Source organism: Panthera onca, chromosome E1 (genome assembly GCF_046562875.1).
Source record: "Panthera onca isolate mPanOnc1 chromosome E1, mPanOnc1 haplotype 2, whole genome shotgun sequence".
Classification (NCBI taxonomy): domain Eukaryota; kingdom Metazoa; phylum Chordata; class Mammalia; order Carnivora; family Felidae; genus Panthera; species Panthera onca.
Window position 1 is genome coordinate 8560375 of NC_138352.1, and position 19892 is coordinate 8580266.

At 50.0% G+C, this 19892-nt stretch overlaps 3 protein-coding genes across 15 annotated transcripts in view; 1 reads left to right on the plus strand and 2 right to left on the minus strand.

The window, feature by feature from the left end:
- The window catches only part of SLC39A11 (solute carrier family 39 member 11), a 424573-nt gene extending 422843 nt beyond the window's left edge, over window positions 1–1730 (minus strand). For 3 of the 5 annotated variants that reach the window (XM_060645541.3, XM_060645535.3, XM_060645534.3), the window contains exons 1-2: window positions 1643–1730; window positions 452–674 (exon numbers count right to left, since the gene is read on the minus strand). In XM_060645541.3, the coding sequence (XP_060501524.1) occupies window positions 452–548 (97 nt within the window). In that variant the 5' untranslated portion in view covers window positions 549–674; window positions 1643–1730. Of the gene's footprint in view, window positions 1–451; window positions 675–1642 lie in introns of those variants that run through there. The other 2 variants (XM_078438227.2, XM_078438226.2) reach the window with 1 other exon arrangement.
- Window positions 1–13070, plus strand: COG1 (component of oligomeric golgi complex 1). 2 transcript variants are annotated; one of them, XM_060645530.3, is made up of 14 exons: window positions 1–357; window positions 3237–3481; window positions 3631–3812; window positions 3958–4128; window positions 5951–6107; window positions 6654–6864; window positions 7232–8023; window positions 8573–8719; window positions 9170–9325; window positions 10387–10514; window positions 10973–11081; window positions 11537–11646; window positions 11727–11805; window positions 12881–13070. In XM_060645530.3, exons 1-14 carry the CDS (start codon window positions 43–45, stop codon window positions 13016–13018), a joined length of 2940 nt encoding a protein of 979 aa, XP_060501513.3. In that variant the 5' UTR covers window positions 1–42; the 3' UTR covers window positions 13019–13070. The 2 variants fall into 2 exon arrangements, with proteins under 2 accessions (XP_060501513.3, XP_060501512.3); XM_060645529.3 differs by having other exon boundaries at window positions 2–357; window positions 9170–9331.
- The window catches only part of VCF1 (VCP nuclear cofactor family member 1), a 16989-nt gene continuing 9009 nt past the window's right edge, over window positions 11913–19892 (minus strand). For 7 of the 8 annotated variants that reach the window (XM_060645543.3, XM_081791105.1, XM_081791104.1 and 4 more), the window contains 2 exons: window positions 15976–16038; window positions 11913–14326 (listed from right to left, as the gene is read on the minus strand). In XM_060645543.3, coding sequence (XP_060501526.2) covers window positions 14096–14326; window positions 15976–16038 — 294 coding nt within the window. In that variant the 3' untranslated portion in view covers window positions 11913–14095. The remainder of the gene's footprint in view (window positions 14327–15975; window positions 16039–19892) is intronic. The other variant, XM_060645545.3, reaches the window with a different exon arrangement.

Sequence of the window (19892 nt, forward strand, 5' to 3'; positions counted from 1 at the left end):
CTCCGGACGGAAGTGACCCGTCGGCCGACTGACCCGTCTACCATGGCGGCCGCGGCCACTTCTCCCGCGCTGAAGCGGCTGGACCTACGCGACCCCGCGGCGCTCTTCGAGACACATGGAGCGGAGGAGATCCGCGGGCTGGAGCGCCAGGTTCGGGCCGAGATCGAGCACAAGAAAGAGGAGCTGCGGCAAATGGTGGGAGAGCGGTACCGCGACCTGATCGAGGCGGCCGACACCATCGGCCAGATGCGCCGCTGCGCCGAGGGACTGGTGGACGCCGTGAAGGCCACCGACCAGTACTGCGCCCGTCTCCGCGAAGCCGGCTCGGCCGCCCCCCCGCCGCCGCGGGACCCGCAGGTCAGCCCCGCACCCTCGGTCCCGCCCCCCGCGGACCCGCCCCCAGCCCTCGGGCGGCCACGGGCCAGTCCCCGCCCCCCCGCGCGAGCCTCACCTGCCGAGGGAAGAGCCTGCAGCCGCATTTCTGGACTCCCTTCTTGGTGGGGGGGGGAACACGGCCGTCCTGCCTTCGCTGGTTGCTGATCCGTCATTCCGCTCAGGAACCTTCCCTGACTTCCGGGCCCAGATTCTCTCACCTCCCTCGTGGGTTCGCTGGGCTCTCCCTTCCAGCTTTAGATGAAACGCCAGGGTCTCTCGCTCGACAGTTCATCTCATCCCTGTATAATGTTTCCTGACGTTATTCTTAGAACACATCTCTCCCTTACGTTGGTCCCTTCCCCTTATGTCGTTCCTCATCCCGGTCTTGAGCCCACCGCATTCCCAAGAGTAAGTTCCATGATCCCAAACACCTGTTCTACCCTTTGCTGGAGTTGCACGACAGTACCAGCCATCAAGCTCTCATCTTTCAGTAGTGGCACATTTTCATTTTAGGGAGCTAAGGTTATTCTAATCAAGTTACCCTAAGTGTTTTCCCCCCAAAATGCTAATGATTAGGCCTGATGTGGAAGGATTCAGCCCTAAATTCATCCTCATATCGGAGCAGCATTTTGTGTTCCTAAAGAATGTTGACTTAAGGATGACCAAGTGAAGGGGTAGGGAGGGTCAGAAGAGTAAACATGGAATTTGTTCTTAACGACGTGGGGAGAAGGAACCTTAGAGCGACATGTTAGAACAAGTTGCAAAACTACAATTTAGCTCCAGTTTGGAACTTCTTAATACACCCTGTTTGAAAAATCCAAGTCAGTAGCCAGGGCTCACACAACGGAACCATAGAAGATTAGAAATATTTTGCTAATTTTTGAAAGGAGAAACCTCATCCCTCTCCTCTGTTCATTTATATATGCTTCCTTTTAGTGGCCAGCCTTTCCTATAACGGAGTTATGCTTCAGGTTTATTAAAAGGTAACTTGTACCGTGCCTGACCTTAGAAATATATTTATTTTTTATAGTTATTATTTCTGATTTATTCTCAGACTCACAAATATTTGCGTGCCCTCTGTGTTGAAGGCACAAAGAAACAGAATCCTGCCCCCACCCCGCCATTCCTGCTCTGATGGAGCTTCCAATCTAGTCAAGGAATTAAGTCCATGGAAAGTTGATGAGAAAAATGTAAATACTTCAGAGTAGCAATAGAAAACATTTTAGGATAATGTGTGATTGATTCCAAAATAATTACTAACATTTACCATAATATTTCCGAAGGAAGTCACTTCAGGGTTGAGTCTTTCTCAGTAAGGAGGGGCCGTTGTGATGGATGAGATTTGGAATATGGATCTGGAGTATGAAAAGACAATTAAAAATCGGTAATCAATTTGATTAAAGCAGGGGTTCTCAACCTTGGTGCTGCTGACATTTGGGGCTGGATCATTCTTTGTTTTAGAGACTGTCCTGTGCATTGTGGGATATTTATAAGCATCCCTGGCCTTGACCCACTGGACACCAGTAGTACCCCTCTTCTCCTTTCTGAAAGTCGAAAATGTTTCCAGATATTTCCTGAGAGGATGAAATCACTCCCCTCCCCGCCACAGTAGAACCAACGGATTGAAGGGTCCCTGGAAGAAGGTACTTGGAAGGACAGGAAATCTTTGACAACCAGGCCAAGTTACTAAACAGCGAGGAGCCTTTTAGAAGGCTCTCCCTTTGAAGGAGATTAATCTGAAGGCAAAGGTAAAGGATAGATCGGAGGCGGTAGAGAATGAACGCAGCACGAGCGAAATGTTTTTGGATTAATGAGTGGGAGACGATAAGGACCTGCATTAGAATCCTGGAACCTAGTAGTGGAGACCTCAGCAGAACCACCGGAAGGACATGAATCTCCTGGGAACGTGGGAGCAGAGTGGTGGTATGCTGAGATATGGTTGGAGGTCAGATGACTGAGATTTTGGGGAGGGCAGTGAATTTCGTCTTGGACACACTGATTACGGAATGGCAGTGACACTTAGCAGGCAGGCAGCAGAAGAGGCGTCCTTGGGACGCAGGAGAGTGGTGAGGGCTGAAAAAGACGCAGTAGTGGTGGTCTGCTTAGAGGTGATGCTTCAGGGCAGAGAGTCCTGGAGTAGGGTCGTGGACTGAGGTGGGCAGAGGCGTGAGGACTGTGCCACGCGGAGGGGCGGTAAAGAACAGCCGGCAGAGGGGCGCCTGGGTGGCTCAGTCGGTTGGGCGGCCGACTGCGGCTCAGGTCATGATCTCGTGGTCTGTGAGTTCGAGCCCCTCATCGAGCTCTGTGCTGACAGCTCAGAGCCTGGAGTCTGCTTCCGATTCTGTGCCTCCCTCTCTCTCTGCCCCTTCCCTGCTTGGTCTCTGTCTTTCCCTCTCTCAAAAATAATAAACATTAAAAAAAAAAAATAAAAAAAAAAAAAAAAAGAACAGCTGGCAGAGAAATCTATTGAGCACTCAGAGAAGCAGGAGCAAATGGGGGAAGGCGGAACATCAGCAAAGGGAAGAAGAAAGCCCACTCGAATGGTGGTCCGCAGGGCTCCGTGCCGTGGAGACCTCTCGAGGCTCTCTGATCACTAGACTGCGAGAGGAGGACCAGATCAAGTCCACCTCTCCAAGAGACCGCGCAAAGGTGCCCCCAACCGGGAGGAAAAGCCAGTGTGGCTGGACAGGACTCCTGTCTCTGCTGATTCTCTGCCCCAAACTCTGATGCCTCGCCGAGCGGCATCAGCCTTAACAAAAGCTTGTGCCCTACGATACCCCCGCGCTTCCCCCCAAGCCTGCCAAACGCTGACCCTGCATCTGTTTGTTCTTCTGACGTGGTTTCCGTGCCTTTCCCTGCAGCCCCAGCAGCCATCCCAGGAGAAGTTCTACAGCATGGCTGCCCAGATCAAGCTACTCTTGGAAATTCCTGAGAAGATCTGGAGCTCCATGGAGGCCTCTCAGTACCTCCATGCCACACAGCTGTACCTGCTCTGCTGCCACCTCCACAGCCTGCTCCAGCTGGATTCTTCTGGCTCCCGATACAGCCCCGTCCTCTTGCGATTCCCGATACTCATCCGGCAGGTCGCAGCGGCCAGCCACTTCCGGTAAGTGGACCCGGCGTGGCACCGGCTCCGGGCACGGCCACGCGCCACCGCTACCGGGTCGTGGAATAGGTCTTCTCTCCTGATGTACCAAGGTTCTTCTTCCCAAGATGGAAAAAATTCCCCATTGACCTCTGTCATCGTCTTTCTAGGTCAACTATTCTGCACGAAAGCAAGCTGCTGCTCAAATGCCAAGCCGTGTCTGACCAGGCTGTAGCCGAGGCCCTGTGCTCGATAATGCTCTTAGAAGAGAGTTCTCCTCGCCAGGCCCTAGCAGACTTCCTGTTGGCCAGAAAGGCAGCTATTCAGAAACTGCTCAACCAGCCGCACCACAGTAGGTTTGGCTTCTTTCCAAAACGTGGTCCTTAAACAACGGAGTGGAGACGCATGAGCTCAGGGAGACCGAAGCATCTGGGGTGTTCCCTGTTTCCCATTTGACCACAGGAACTTGTTTACAGGAGGGTGGTTTCTTCTTGTAGGTACTGGCATCAAGACTCAGGTCTGCTCGTTAGTGGAGCTGCTGGCCACCACTCTGAACCAGGCTCATGCTCTTTTCTACACTTTACCAGAAGGCCAGCTGCCAGATCCGTCCCTGCCATGCGGCTTGCTCTTCTCAACTCTAGAGACCATCACGGGCCAGCATCCGACCGGTGAGCTCTTGGCCAGCCTTTCTCATTTTCTGGTCATTCACCTGTTGTCTACTGAGCATCTGCCATCTGCCTGCTGCGGTGCCGAGCTCGGGATACGGCAGCGCGTGGGACCAATGCGGACCCCACCTTCGTGGAGGTCACAGTCTAGCGGTAGAGGCAGATACCGAACTCACAAATACACACACATCTGTTGGATATCCACATTGGCCACTGTCATAAAGGCCAAGCGCAAGTTGACTTGGGAGGGACTTCACCAACGATGCTCTCCTTGGAGAATGGTATTTAAACTAAAATCTGAAAGTTCAGTAAGAGTTAGTCAAATGAGGGAGGCAAGGAAGAGAGTTCCAGGCAAAGGGGATGGGATGTGCAAAGGTCCTGAGGCAAGGAAGATGTTAGGATATTTGAGGGACTAAAAGCAAGCAGGTGAGGCTAAGGGTTTGGGGTAGGGTCAAGAGCAGCATGGGAAGAGATGTGGCCAGTCTGTCAGATGTGACCAGGTGATGCAGAGCTGCGTGGACCAGGCTAGGGAGTTTGGACCTTATCCAGAGAACAGTGGAGAGCCTTCTAAGACCTTCCAGGCTTGTACATCCTTCTGTTATATGTCCCCATACGTCCTGTGCTTTTATTTGATCGCATTTATCCTAATTGGAATTAAACTCATTTGGCTTTTATGTGGCAGTGGCTCTTCATGGGGTCTGGAGTGGATGTGGAGAGCTCACTTGGGAGGCTGTCATCATGACCTAAGTGGCAGACGATGGGGGCTAGTTGGACAACTTGGACGTCTGTTTAGCAGGGGATTTGGTAGATTGGCTGTGGAGGGTGTGGGAAGGAGGTGTCCGAGTCTATTAGAAAAGGAGCTGGTCTGAAAGGGCTGATGATGAGCTCACTCTTGAAAATACTGCTTTGGAGACCGTTGAGCCCTTGGAATGGGAGTGTGCACTGGGCAGATGGCTACAGGTCCAGAACAGAGCAGGAAAAGGTCTGGCCGGAGACACACATCTGTGCCTGTGGCTGAGGCCTTGGGGATAGGTGACATCATCACAGGAAGAGGATGACAGAGGACTGTGCCTCAGGGGACTCCAGAACTCAGAGGTCAGGCAGAGGAGACACGGCCAAAGGTAGGAGGGAAGCAAGTAGAAAGTGGGGACAGCCATCTGGTCATTTTCAGAGAAACGTGTATTACGTAGTCTCTTCCAGCTAGGGCGCCACTTCCTTATGCCTTGGCTTCCCTCTAGGTGCTTCCATCTCATCCTTTTCCCTCCCATGAAAGGTGCCTATGGGCTAATTTGTCAAGGCTTTGGAGAACAAGTACAAGGGACCTCAGAAGGACCCCTGTGTTTCCAGCTCCGGAGGGTGTTTGCCTCCCAGAGTTGCCCCGCGGATGCTGGTGTCCTTCTTGAAAGGTCACCTCTAAGGAGCTACAAGCCACTCATCAGGATGAGTGGTCTTCAGTTCTTAGCTCTTCCAGGTTGGTCGGAGGATGGTGAGGAAAGGGAAATGATCGCCTTTTATTTTGTGACAACGTAAGTTCTGCCTCTAGGACGCGGAGGGCACTCCAGTACTGCTCCTTCCCCCTGCCCCACCCCGCACCTTTCCTCCCTGCCTTTCACCTTCTCAACCAATATGGTGCCCATATTGGCGGGAAGCTGCCAGCTCCCTGAGGAACGTCTATTCTGTACTTCCCTTTCCCCCCTGTTTCAGGGGTGCGGCCTGACCTGGCCAGAGGAAGGCGAGATGCTTTTTGGAAGTTCCTTCTGGGTCCAGGTTGTAATATGCCTTCCAAAGGATGGCCCCGATTACCTGTCACTTGGCCTTCTCTTAGGGAAGGGCGCCGGTGTTCTGCAAGAGGAGGTGAAACTGTGCAGCTGGTCCAGACACCTGCCGGCATCCGTCGTCCAGTTCCAGCCGGCTCTCCGAACCTTGGCACAGCCCATCAGTCAGGAGTACCTGAAAGACACGCTGCGGAAATGGATCCCCATGTAAGCAGCCAGGACTTTCCCGAGGCTGGCAGGACCCACTCACGTAGCCACAAGAGGGGCCGGTGAGGCCACTGAGGAATGAGGGGAAAGCCGGCCCTTCTAGGTGATGCTCTGCATGCCGCCCTCTGGGTCATGCCAGTCACTCACTCTGCCACCTGTCACTGCCCTCGGGGGGGTTCGGGGGGGTGGGCAGCCCCCGCTGTAGGAGAACCAAGAAGGAATTCACCTTCCAAAATATTACCTACAGGATTGCAAGAGTTCTGCCACTCCTAAGCTTTTATTTAGTGCGGCGGTTTTTGAAGCCATTCTAGTGGCCCGTAGACGTCCTTCCAGGTAGATACCTCGGGGAGGCAAGGGTGGGCCCCATCCCCCAGTCTAGCCAGAAACGCTGTCTTTAGTGCATATTGATAAATGCTCTGAGATACATATACGTTTATATATTGGGACCCGAGTAAGAGGTTTTCCATTGGAGTCCTGCTCTTTTTCTTAAGAAAGGTGTGAAAACCACGAATCTAATAGAGCCCAAGAAAAACGACTTTGTTGCAGGTGCAATGAAGACATTAAAAACGGGATCACCAACCTGCTTCTTTACGTGAAGAGCATAAGAGGGCTCGCAGGGATCCGGGATGCCATGTGGGAATTACTTACCAGCGAGTCCACCAACCACAGCTGGGACGTGATATGTCAGCGGCTTCTGGAGAAGCCACTCCTGTTCTGGGAGGATTTGATGCGGCAGCTGTTCCTTGACCGGTTACAGGTGAGATCACTCGGTCCGGTTGTCTTCCGGCCCGTCCTCGTGTGATCTTTTGACCGTCCCTTCTGTCACTCCCTGAGTCTGTCCTCTGCCTGCCGACTGACTCAGGGGTGGCTCTTCTGGGTAACGAACCATAGAAACGAGCAGAGATCTAGACTGTGGTACAGAAAGAGACGCGGCCTCTGTCGGGGGGTCGGGAACGTGTCCGGGGCCGTCAGCAACGACCCCGTTCTCGGCCGACACCACGTGAGCTCTCTGAGCGAGCCGGAGGACGTGCGGAGCGCGAGGACGGCGTGCCAGCTGGTGCCGTGGCTTTGAGATGTCCTGACGGGTCACGACTGGAACGCTCGCTCCTCTCGCTCTCTTTCAGACCCTGACAAGAGAAGGCTTCGACTCCATCTCTACCGGCTGCAAGGAGCTCCTCATTTCCGCCCTGCAGGAGCTCGAGAGCAGCACCAGCAGCTGCGCTGCGAGTAAGCACATCCACTTGGAGCACAACATGTCTCTCTTCCTCTGGTCCGAGAGTCCCCAGGACCTGCCTCCCGATGCCGCCTGGGTCAGCGTGGCGCACCGGGGGCCGCGTGCCGGCGGCGGGCTCTCCATGAAGGCGCAGGCGGTCAGCCCCTGCGTCCAGGACTTCTGCTCTGCCCTGGACGCTAAGCTGCAGGTTCAGCTGGACGACCTCCTGGCCTACCTTCCCTCTGCGGACTCGTCACCGCCCAAGGACGTCTCCCCCGTGCAAGCCAAGAGCTGTGCCTTCGACAGGTACGCGGATGCGGGCACCGTGCTGGAGCTGCTGCAGGCGCAGTCCGTGGCGTGCATCGAGCGCATCACGGCCTGCATCCGGGCAGAGCTGCACGGCACGGAGCAGGTGGTGAAGGGGCAGCGGGATGCCCTCGACAGCGTCCAGCTGCACGCGGTCCTTTTCATGGCCAGACTCTGCCAGTCGCTGGGAGAGCTGTGTCCCCATCTGAAGCAGTGCGTCTTAGGAAAGTCCAGGAACTCTGAGAAACCAGCAAGGGACCCTAAGGCTCTGAAAAAGCAGGGAAAGGGGACCACTCGGGAAGTACTTCCTTCGCAGGCCAAGTGGCAGGAAGTCAAGGAGCTGCTCCTGCAGCAGAGCGTGATGGGTTACCGCGTGTGGAGCTCGGCGGTTGTGAAGGTGAGTGACCGACCCGTCGGCGGGTTCCTCCCGTGCTCAGCGGCGACCCCCCGTTTGCCTCCCTCCTGTCACGTTCCAGGCTGGCCAGCCTCAGCGAGGGCTTTCCGCGGTAAGGGAATAATGATTCTTATTTCACGCAGTTACTTTTACTTCTCTGCGATAGTGAGATGGCCCTCGCGTACACATTTCTCCGTTCACATTTTTAGCCTAGGTTTTAGAGACAGAAACACCGGTTTTTTCTCCTGCCCCCTGATAAGAATAAAAGAAAGACCTCTCGGGGCAAGGGTCTGCATTTCCCGCTCTTCAACCTGAGTATCATGTTCTCTGGGGTCTCCACTGGCATCTTAAGGGGTGGCCGCTGACATCTGTAGGGTAGTTACAACAAAACTCCCATTACTGCCGCACGGAATCAGCCCAAGAGTGACGTTTCCACTCAGCAGGGCACACGTGATCTAAGCAGCAGAAGCTGGTCTCAAGATTACCCTGGTGGCTTGAAACGCTCTGTGGAGGAGCTAAGGGGCCTATTGGACATTTGCCTTTTATTACCAGGTTTTGGCTCACGGATTCACCCAGTCGTTACTTCTAGACGATGCCGGCTCCATCCTGGCCACAGCCACCAGCTGGGATGAACTAGAAATCCAGGAGGAAGCGGAGTCTGGCAGCTGCATCATGTCCACAATCCGACTCCCTACACAGGTTAGCAGGTGCCCCCATTGGAGCACCTGTGGCCTGGACAGGGCCAAACAGCCCACTCTGCGGAGAGGGAAAAGACGAGAAAATCAGTCAGCACACAGCTTCTGAGGAAGAGCCGGAAGTGGTATTTATAACTTCCATCATGGGGGTAGAGTGGACCGAGGGCCGAGGAGTCAGTCAGTTAACATCCTTTCCTTGTGTGTCCCAGGCTCTGCTCATTAGACGGCTGTTTACCCTAAAGTGAAAACAGCGTAAAGCACAGTGCCACCTGCCGGGCCCAGCCCCCGGCCACCGTGGGGATGGCAGCGATTGTCGCTTGTATCTGTTGCCGGGCCTGCTGTGAGGGGCTGACTGGAGGGTCAAGGTCCCGGCACGTGAGCCTAGTAGGGATAAATGGAGCCACTTTTACCAACTGGCGCAACTTGGTGACTCGACGTTCCTTTGTTCTTTTAGCCATCCTGGTATGTCCAGTCCTTCCTGTTTAGCCTCTGCCAGGAAATTAACCGGGTTGGAGGCCACGCTTTGCCAAAAGTGACCCTGCAGGAGATGCTGAAAAGCTGTATGGTCCAGGTGGTGGCTGCGTATGAGAAACTTTCAGAAGAAAAACAGGTGAAGGTTGGTGTTTGAATTTTTTCCCCGCTAAAAACAGAAATAAAAACCGTAGCTTTTTCTGGGGCGTGGGCAGTTCCCATCAAGGATTCCAAGCGTTTACACTCCGCGCAGGCTGTCTAATCAGTGGCGGCTTCCCGCGCCGAGTTCATCACACCCCTTCTCAAGGATCAAGCAGGTGTTCACTAAAAGGCAGTTCGGTGGGAAAGAAAAAAGGCCTGGTTTCCGACCCCAGCACTGCCAAGTACACGCTGCGGCTTTGGGCAAATTGTGACGCTTTCTCCGTTTCTCCGGAGTCAGGTGCGGTCACTCAGAGAGCTGCTTGGGAGGGGTGGAGGGGGACCGTGCCCAGCGCAGCACGTGGCACGCAGAGGCACCGGCTTCCGGGAGCTCCTGTGTCCCAGCCCTCCACCCACCCTCCCCTTCTCCGGAGCGCTCTGCCCTTGGTTGATGTCCCGGTTTCATTAGTGACATTTTAAAGACAGGACCACCGGGGCGCCTGGGTGGCTCAGTCAGTTAAGCATCTGACTTCAGCTCAGGTCATGATCTCACTGGGTTCGTGAGTTTGCACCCCACATCGGGCTCTGTGCTGACAACTTGGAGCCTGAAGCCTGCTTCAGTTTCTGCGTCTCCCTCTCTCTCTGAGCCTCCCCTGCTCGCACTCTGTCTCTCTCTCTCTCTCTCTCAAAAATAAATAAAGATTAAAAAAATTTTTTTTTAAAGACAGGACCACCTCCTGATTTGGGGAAGAATTCAGGGAAGTCGCCTCTCCTGAGCAGCCTCAGAATGCCTCTCCTTCACACAAGGAGCTTTTTCCCCTTTTAAAGGGCAGTCTACAGCCCCCAAGGCCTTTAAGGTTTTTAGTTTGGTTTAAGACAACCTTTCGAACATAACCTGTTCTTTTTGTTGGTGTTGGGAGACTGAACTGCCCTCATGAATATAAAAGCGGCCGCTTCTGGAATAAGCTGTAACTCAAAGCATGTAACCAAAGCATGAAGCTGTTTATTTGGCTCATATCACAAGTCTCCCTTAACAGGTGGGGGTGGGATATTCACTTACAGAAAGAAGGTGCGTTCCCCATGACCCAGAATCGGGCCCTGCAGCTGCTTTATGATCTGCGCTATCTCAGCATCATTCTGACAGCCAGGGGTGAGGAGGTGAAGAGTGGCCGCAGCAAGCAGGACTCCAGGTAGGCTCCCGCCACCGGCTCTCCCAAGTGCACGCAGCCCGTTCCAGAAAGCCCCCAAGAGGCAGCCTCTCGTCGTGCATTGGTTGTATTTGTTTTAAACAGGAAGTGCTCATATTACCAGCTAGATAAAGAATGGCCACCTGCTGGGTAAATGCCATGGTCAAGTGTGGTAGGTGGAATCTCATTCCTCTCTCCTCTGAGTCAGCCAACCAGCTCTTGGGCAGAATTTGAGCCTGTGGCGCTGACCCTAACAATGTGAGGAAGGAATGGACTTCAGACATCTTACTTAGCAGGTGGAAGCTCTTGGGATCACTTAAGTACCACGGGCAGTGACAGGTGGTCCCGAGCCAGCAGTTACGACTACGTCCAAATACGGGGTCTCTTTAGCATCGAATCGCCCCTAAGGGGGGTTTCTGAGCTAGAAAACGGGGTAAAGGAAATCAGAATCCTTTTTTCAGAATTGAGAAAGTGGCCGACTCCCTGGAAACACTCATTGACCCGTTTGACCTGGATGTCTTCACACCACACCTCAACAGCAACCTCACGCGGCTGGCGCAGCGAACCTCTGTAAGTCACGTGGGAAACGTGCTCCGTGTGAAAGCACGCGGGCTCAGGTTACCACGCAAACCTGCCTCTGCACTTCATACCCTGGAGGTGGTGCTGGGAGGGGGGCGGGACCCAAACTGCACAGTTTAGTTGTAAGGGCCAAAAGAGGATTAGATAAAACCTCACTGCTGAGGCAACCACGGTCTGACCCCTGGAGGCGCAGATAAGGATTATTAAGGTTTTATCAAGGTCAAGGCCTCCGGAAGAGAATGAAATAAAAGAGCCATGTGACTCTAAGGTTCTGACCCGTGGGCAGTGAAAAAGGTAATCTTGAAGCATTAACACACTCAAAAGAACGTTCCCCAAAAGGCTGGACGGAAACAAAGTAGAGCTTGATTACTAGCCAGGGGTTTTTCTCTTTTCAACTGGACAGTAAAAGACTTGGGTGTTACTGCGCTCCATTTCTCGTCTGTCAGGTTCTGTTTGGATTGGTCACTGGTACAGAGAATCAGTTCACGCCCAGGAGCAACACGTTCAACTCCCAAGAACCCCATAACATACTGCCTCTGGCATCGAGTCAGATCAGGTAATGGTTCTAAAGATGTTTTAGCCGGGCCCCGAAGCTTCCTGTTCATGCCCCTGAAATTCCTTCACCTTGTCTTGGAGGTTCGGACTTCTTCCGCTGAGCATGACAAGTACCCGAAAGGCCAAATCAACCAGCAGAAGCATCGAAACAAAAACCCAGGTTAGTGCACAGTGAGGAGTTCACCCCTGTTGATCCTGTCCCCACCTCCCACCAAACCACCCAATTAGCTCCCCCTTAAATAACCGATAAAGAACCGAACGACAAAATGCACTAATGCTGCTTTTAATGGCGGCGCAATAGAGAAGTACAAGGTTTCACTAGCTCGAGCTGATAGAAGTTTTAAAAGATGCCCATTTACACTGTCAAGTAGCCTCATAATAGGAACGTTCTCTCAGACTGCCAAGGCTGTAAAAAAGAGGCAGGACAGGATGGAGATTATTTCTTGTAGGGTGAGAGAGTTAAGTGCTAACCCAGCGTGATGACTGTACTTGTTTGGGGGAAAAAACCATTCTGTTCTGGTGGTGGTTTCCTCTTCCATTTCTTTCAGTTGGGTGGGAAATTAAAGGGAATTTGCTCTGAGTTTGACATTTTCTTGTTAATGCACGTTTTGTTTCAGTTGACTGCCATCCATTAAGCCCGCAAGAGTCCTCCTGGGTATTTCTGAGTTGTGTTGTGTACACGCGTTTGAGCCCAAACAGCTTGTCTTCTTTCAGCATTTAGTTGTGTTTGCTTTCTTGTGAGACAAAATATTAGCAACATATCCTTTCCATCTTCCCCGCCATCAAACCCATTAAGACCCAGATTCTCATCAAACATCTGGTTTTAAATGTGGGAAATGGTAGTGAAGAGAACGAGTTCCTGCACAGACCATCCCCTCCACGAGCATGGGCCTGTGCCAGAACTTCCCCCCGAACTCGGAATGTCTCTTCAAGTAACTGACCGTAAGTCCTGTCCGTAGGAGAGGAACCGACCAGGGAAAGGAGGTACATATGTTTACCCTTTTCCCAGGAAGTTCTCACCTGGAAGCGTTAGTTGTGTCACATAATAGAATCGCATTTTTGTCCCCGACGGCCTTTGCCAATCTTGACAAAGAGCAAAGGCCCCTTCCTAGAGCTCTCCGTGCTTCTCAGATCTGCTCGTGTGTGCTGTGTGGACTCCGAGTGCAGTGGCGGGGGGTGAACAGGCAGGAGGGTCTGGGTAGACTCTAAGGCACTTTCCTCTACATGCGTGGCAGGTTGGCCCCCCGGCACTCTCCCGAGCAGGTGACCCGACGCACCCTGGCTCCTTGTTCAGACAGCTGGTCAGTGAGGAAGAAGACGCGTCTACGCCTTCGTTATTCAAGCTAGGTTGGCTCTCTAGTATGACTAAATAACATGGGAACATAGCCATCCCTCTCTAAATAAATACTACATCACTTCTTCTAACGGTGCCTCTGCTCATTTATTTCTAAGCCACACCAGTCTTTCCAGTTTCAGCGGTGGAATGTGGCCCCCGAATTACTGTTGGGGGTTTTGCTTTAAGCATAAAGTGAATCCTTGTCCGACAGTTTCACGATACTTGTGACTTCAGACAGCAGTTCAGAGAGCCTATGCTTGGTCAGCGTTCAGCAGCGCCTGAATTCTTGACCCCCAAGGCGGACTCCCAGTGAGATCACAGAAGCTGCTGGCAGAACAAGTCTGTGAGTAAGACAAAGGTCATTCGTTACGTACTTCTCGACTGTCAGATCTGTGCAGTGTTTTCTACTAAGTCTGAGATGTAGGCTTTGGAGGAGTAACGGTAGCAGAAGTTATCTGGGTATACAAGTCTGAAAGAGATTCTCTCTGGAAATACAAATATATAACAAAGAGAGAAGATGGTTATTAGCAAGGGTGCTTCCCTTCCGCGGTCTAACTTGGATCTGATTGTTCTCCTGTTAGAAAGGACAGCGTACTTTCAACAGGATGTCTACATACTAAGAGGTAGTATGGCAGTTAATTTCAGTGCAAGACTGAATCAAGCTTTCTAAATTTTGGAAAAAAAAACTTAGGTTTTTTTCATGGAAACTAGATACTCTTTGCTGATTTATTGAATTTAAAAAATTGAAGATCCCGCATTGTTAAAAGGCCTTTTTACATGAAGTAGAATTTCTAATTGACAGATTTGGAAACCAATCTGAACTGGACAAACTATGGATTCAACACGCAGATGAGATTTCCTCATACCGTTACCTCGACATGGATGTGATACCCACCCTCAAAAGAATCCTATAAAAAATTGCTTCGAAGCCCCTTTGAAATTGCAATAGTGCAGCAAAACCACAAGTAAACAACTGCCTGTTAACCTGCTCTTTCAAATATAGACTGAAAAGCCAACAGGCATATTTTTGTGCAATTTTTTAAAACATCGTAAGTTGAAATATCAAATCTGCACAGCGCTGTCCCTTCACAGAAGGCAAGAAACCGCCGGCACATCATGTCGGAGGCCGTCCCCGGTGCTGTAGGCTGTGGAAGTGGGCCTCCTTCAGGGTCTGGTTGATGCGGAAGTAAGGGCCTTGGCACAGTGCAGACTGCTCAGGAACAGGCTGAGGGGTGTTAGGGCCGGACCCGGCGCCCACGTGGTTCAAGCTGCTCTCCGGCCCGCTTGCCCTGTCCGGGCTGTTGATGCTGCTGCTGCTGCTGCCGCCGCTATCGCTGCTCGAAGACTGGGAGGAAAAAGAAACGGGAGCTCCGTTAGGCTGTTTTGTTTCTTCGGAACTTCACCGTGGTTTCATTCCCAACACCCTATTTGAGAGTATTCTTGCCATCTGCTTTGAGGAGCGCCAGCATCAAAACAGACCGCGGGCTTTAGAGCTTCACAAAGCACAGTCACCTAGGAGACCTCGTTCTATCCTCACGACCACCACGGGAGGCCGAGTGGGGCCAAGATCCCCATCACATTCCCAGAAGCGGCAGGGTCCAGGATTCAAGTGCAGGCCTCTGACCGCAAACCCTCTCCACTACACCCGAGTGCCTTTACACATCTTCTCTACCTGCGAATTTTATCGTTCATTCCGATAATGTCCAATCATCAAACGAGGAAGTGTTCAGCTTCCAAGGCAAAGTATCAATCACTGGTACAGGGGACAGATGTCATTAACAAATAAAATGGCTTCTGGGCACGAGTCTCAAAAAATCTGGGACAATTTCGTGGTTATCATCTCATGGACACAAAATGGTATCCCCTGGAGGCAGAACACACATCCTGAAAGACTACAACATACTTCTTCTAAGTTACAGTAGCATTTCTGCAGCTCCAGATGTGTGTGGGCAAACGTGCACAAGCATGCACAAGCGTGCCTACTTTTTTTTTTAAGGTAGCGAACATGACCTGATGTCTTACTTGTCTTGAAGAAGCTAGTCAGAGATCCCTAAGAGCTAGGATTCTCAAAAGGGAAGTCAATGGTAAGAATCCATTTCAGAATTCTGATATTTGACAATTTAAATACTGCATTTCAAATAAATGACTAGCAGTACCCTTCTTCCATTCACAACTCAATACGATACTGTACTGAAAAGAATCAACGCAGGAGAAAGACAGAGTTGTAAAAATGATCTAGTGTATGCTTTTTCTTAGTCGTTTGATACATCTAACTCCTGCTCCCTTACACAAAGTCCTTGGTTTTGAAAAGTCTGCATACAGCTATGTAAAATCTGCACCTCAGAAAAAAAGACTAGAGAAAAACTGGCCATGGTAGTTATATTAGGATGGAGGGATTGAAGTTGCTTATTTTTTTCCTACCCTTTACTATCACATTCTTGCAATGTGGTTATTGTGTATTTTCATTATAAAAATAAATGTTTCAATAATGTTTCCAGACAGAACTTGAAAAGTGATTTTCAAAATTAGACTAGTTTATCCATTTTTGATCAAAAGTTATACCTAACAGTATGTACATAAACATATCTGAGAACAGCAAAGAATGCAACGTCCATGAAAGATATCCATTATTAATAACACTTAAAGCAAGAATCATCATGATCCAGAAGTCATCTTGAGCTATTTAACAGGTCACTGTTAATAGCCCACTGCCGACAGATAGTAGAAGACGAGCTATCTGTCTACAAAAAAACACAAACATGAAAGCATTATAAAATGGACTGAATGGAGTCAGATGGTACGGTTAGCTACAGCACTGGTTAAATTTACTTAAAAGACTTAAGAAGTCAAATACGATTCAAAACCAAAAATTGTTTTCTTACATTAAGGCCCCTCCTAATCTAGAGTGGAGCAGCCCACACGTGCGGCTCTCCTGCACCTGGTAAGGTCATGGCTATTTAACAAGTCAGTTACTACACTAGATAAGAAACCCACCGCGCAGAACACTTTGTTTCCTCTTAGTCTGTTTTCTTTACTGTTTTTCGTTACAGGTACTGTCTGAAAATTAAGGCAAGAACTAGAATCAGTTTGTAGTAAGTCAAGTTTCCATCTCAAATTTTATTTCACACTATAATAGCAAAGGTGACACTATTCTGCAAAAAAGTAAAAGCTCTTTAAAATGGGTCACATCAGATACTGAAAAAGGGTGAGGGAGACAAACATACCTGTGATTTCTCATCCCTTTTAAAACTCTTGCGTAAATACATGGTTTATACCAACTTTATTTTTTTATGTTTATTTTTGAGGGAGAGACAGAGCATGAGCAAGGGAGGGGCAGACAGAGAGAGGGAGACAGAGAATCCGAAGCAGGCTCCAGGCTCTGAGCTGTCAGCACAGAGCCCGACGCAGGGCTTGAACCCACGAACTGTGAGATCATGACCTGAGCCAAGGTTGGACGATTAACCGACTGAGCCACCGGGTGCCCCTGGTTTATACCAACTTTATAAAGACAGGTACACAAATGTCTGGCCTGGCCTTGTTTGTAATACTAAAAAGTGAAAACCACCTACAGCCGCTGATAGTGATCCTACTGTCATGCTCCTGTGGCAACGGGAACCCTGCAGCAGGTGAAGAATTAGGAGAGGCTCGTTGAAATGAACGGTGTCTGAAGTGGGCCGGGAAGGTGGAGGAAGAGTTTTAGTAAGCAAGCTGTGACGAACTGGGAGCACAGTAAGAGCAAACTGAGAAGGAAGGAGTGTTCGGGGAGCAAAGCTAATAGTGTGGTGGGGCTGGGCCACTGCGGGCGCAGTCGGTCAGACAAGACATCCATGAGAGGTTATGGCTGGCGGATCCAGTGCCCCGAGGTCTGCACCCAATTCTGCCCAGATCTACCCTCAGGAGTGAGGATTCTGCATCAAGCAGGAAAGCAGGTCCCAGGAGAACTGCGGCAATGTAAACGAAAGGTAATGTGTGTCACAGCCCAAAGGGAGATGGAAGGAGGAAATGAAGGAGACATCCAAGCTGGCAAATACCGTGCTCAGTGTGTGTCTGTGGAATGGAAAGAGCACGGGCAAGCCTTGAGAGAACTTTCAGGGGGTCGGGGAAGAAGCCGGGATACAGAGCTTCTGTATCGGAAGAGGACGGAAGACAGGTGGGACAGCACCAGCTGGGCTGAAGGTACCAGACAGCCGCTGGGAAAGGGAAGGAAGCGGTACGGGTATGGGCCGGGCAGCGAGGAGATCTGCAAGGAAAGGCACCTTCGTGGGCTCATGAGAGGACGGGGGGTGAGACGACACTAGAGAGACGCAGAGAAGGGAGGCATAGTGGGCGGGAGGGTGGCTTTCAGGAGGTAGAGCAGACACAGAAAGGCAGAGGGACACTTCCCTCTGCAGAAAGGAAGAGTATAAATCCTGACACAGGACAGGAATGTTAAGCTCATTTTCTCAGTCCCCGGGGCGCAAATGATAAAGCGGAGAGTCAAGAACTCTTGGCCCCTCAGCTCGTCCTACCCCTAGGTTCCATCTTCCCAGCAGGTGAAGTCAGTTTCAGAGCTCACCCATGTATACCTATGGTAGAAACAAAACAACTCTGAAGACTGTTCCTGCTAATAATCTTTAGAAAGCCCTCCAGCAGGAATATTAATTACTGAGCCTCTCTGCTTCATAAAGAGAGAACCAGAATATTTGTGCCTATCTATTATTTAGAGCTGCATGCTTTCTCTTTCTTTCTTTCGAGAGAAAGACAACGCAAGCTTGAGTGGGGCAGGGGTAGAGATGGGGAGAATCCCAAGCAGGTTCCACGTTGTTAGTGCAGAGCCCCTTGCCGGGCTTGAACCCACAAACTAGGAGATCATGACCTAAGCCGAAGCTGGACGCTTAACCGACTAAGCCACCAAGGCGAACCCTGCTTTCTCTTCTAAATTAGAAAAGCAGACTAACTACATATTTTTTTTTTCTTTCAGCCCCCAGCTTCCCATCACCTCCATCTCCCCATTCACTGCTGCCTTTACATTTATGTGAGCCTCAAAAGACCAAAGGACTCCTGCTCACTGCACACACACTCCCTTCCTGGGTCATGATGGAGTGCATTCTAACTCCACTGCAGAATCTGGAGGGAGGGACCCTAGCCAAGTCTATCAGAGCATCTAATGGAAACTTCTGTTTCCCAAGTGCCCAATGTTTTAAGAGAGCTCCAAGTCTGCTACTATCAGCGAGACCATAAGATTCCAAATGAATTCAGCGGGCTAATTAAAACCACTTTCTAACTATGCAAGGAAAGAAAATGCAGGTGGTCACTCTTCTGTGCCACTCAACAGGTAGCATGTCCTTTCTGTGTCTCAGTTTCCTTTATAAAATGAAGTTGGACCACAGCAGATGTTTTAAGTTCCTTCCTGACTAAAATGTTCCATTAATCTATCACTTCATTTTGTTTAAATTTAAACAGGCCAAAAAATAATCCTGACCTATAGAAAAACGTGTGTATGTAGTCTCATTACTTAACAAACTTGGCCTTCAATGACAGTAAGAAACCACTTGCTGCAGCTTTTTGTACTGTGAGCTGACATGATGTATTACAAACACTCCAAGGACTTAAACCAGGGGCAAAGTGTCTTAAAATGTATGCTAAAAATCAGACTAACTTTTGAAAGGCTTGTTACTCCATTTTAAATGGACTGTCTTAGAAGTTCATTTCAGAGTTCATTTGCTACAGGATTTTAAACACCACACACACCTAAGTTTCACCCAAACCCTTCCATCTCTAAGGGTGCACCTGCTACCCTACAACAGACTGAAGATGAGAATGGGCAAAACTAAGAAACTTCAGATACTTTTTAAAAAATTACACTAAAGAATCCCACTGTCCTCTAACTTCACACTACTAAAAAAGATAACCTAATATTCAACTAATTCTTATCAGTTCAGATAAATGGATTGAGAGAATCCTAATTGTAATGACACAGGGGTTCCCCTGGTTACTTTTTGTCACATCTCTGCACTCCAAGAGCATCCCTGGGATTTTAGAGTTATGACATGAAAACTTTCCCTTTCTAATAGAGACCCCACCCCCCCCACCCCCCCCGCAAAAGGACAGAGGCTGCTCAAAGTAAGCCACTTCGTTTTTCTTCCACATTTTCTCTCTGCTTGTTACACTTTATAGTGATCTAAAAATTAAAAGGATCTCGGTAAGTTAAAGATATTTTTTAAAAACCCCACAAACTGAGGCACCTGGGTGGCTCGGTTGGGTGTCTGACTTCGGCTCAGGTCATGATCTCACCCACTGTTCGTGAATTCGAGCCCCGCATCGGGCTCTGTGCTGACGGCTCAGAGCCCGGAGCCCGCTTCGGATTCTGTGTCTCCCTCTCTCTCTGCCCCTCCCCTGCTCGTGCTCTGTCTCTCTCCATCTCTCAGATAACCATTGAAAGAAAAATTTTTTTTTAAACCCACAAACCTAGGTCTTTGCATTTAAAAGATGTACTGCTTCTCTTTACTCAGGTAGCAGCACCTTTTATATCCTATGTAACCGAAGCCAGATTTATGTGGAAACGTCTGAGGTAATTTGTAAATAAAGATATTGAGACTGAAACCAAAAAGCATTACTACAAATTAAGATAAAATTCAAACCAAAAAGGCCAGCCCCTAAGAGAACAAATTTAAATGTAGCTAGTTTTTACCCATCCAAATAATTGTCCAAGATCAGGGAATGTCACTGCCTTTCCACGGGACCCAACAGGAAGACACAAATTGACAAATGATTTCACTTTTCACTCCATGAACAGAAAAATGAACCTGACTTCTACATTAACTAAAACAATTCATCTAGCATGGTGTTACAAAAAAATTTGTTCCCATATCAGTAAACTATATATCAATTTTAAAATAGTATCCTCAAGGGGCGCCTGGGTGGCTCAGTTG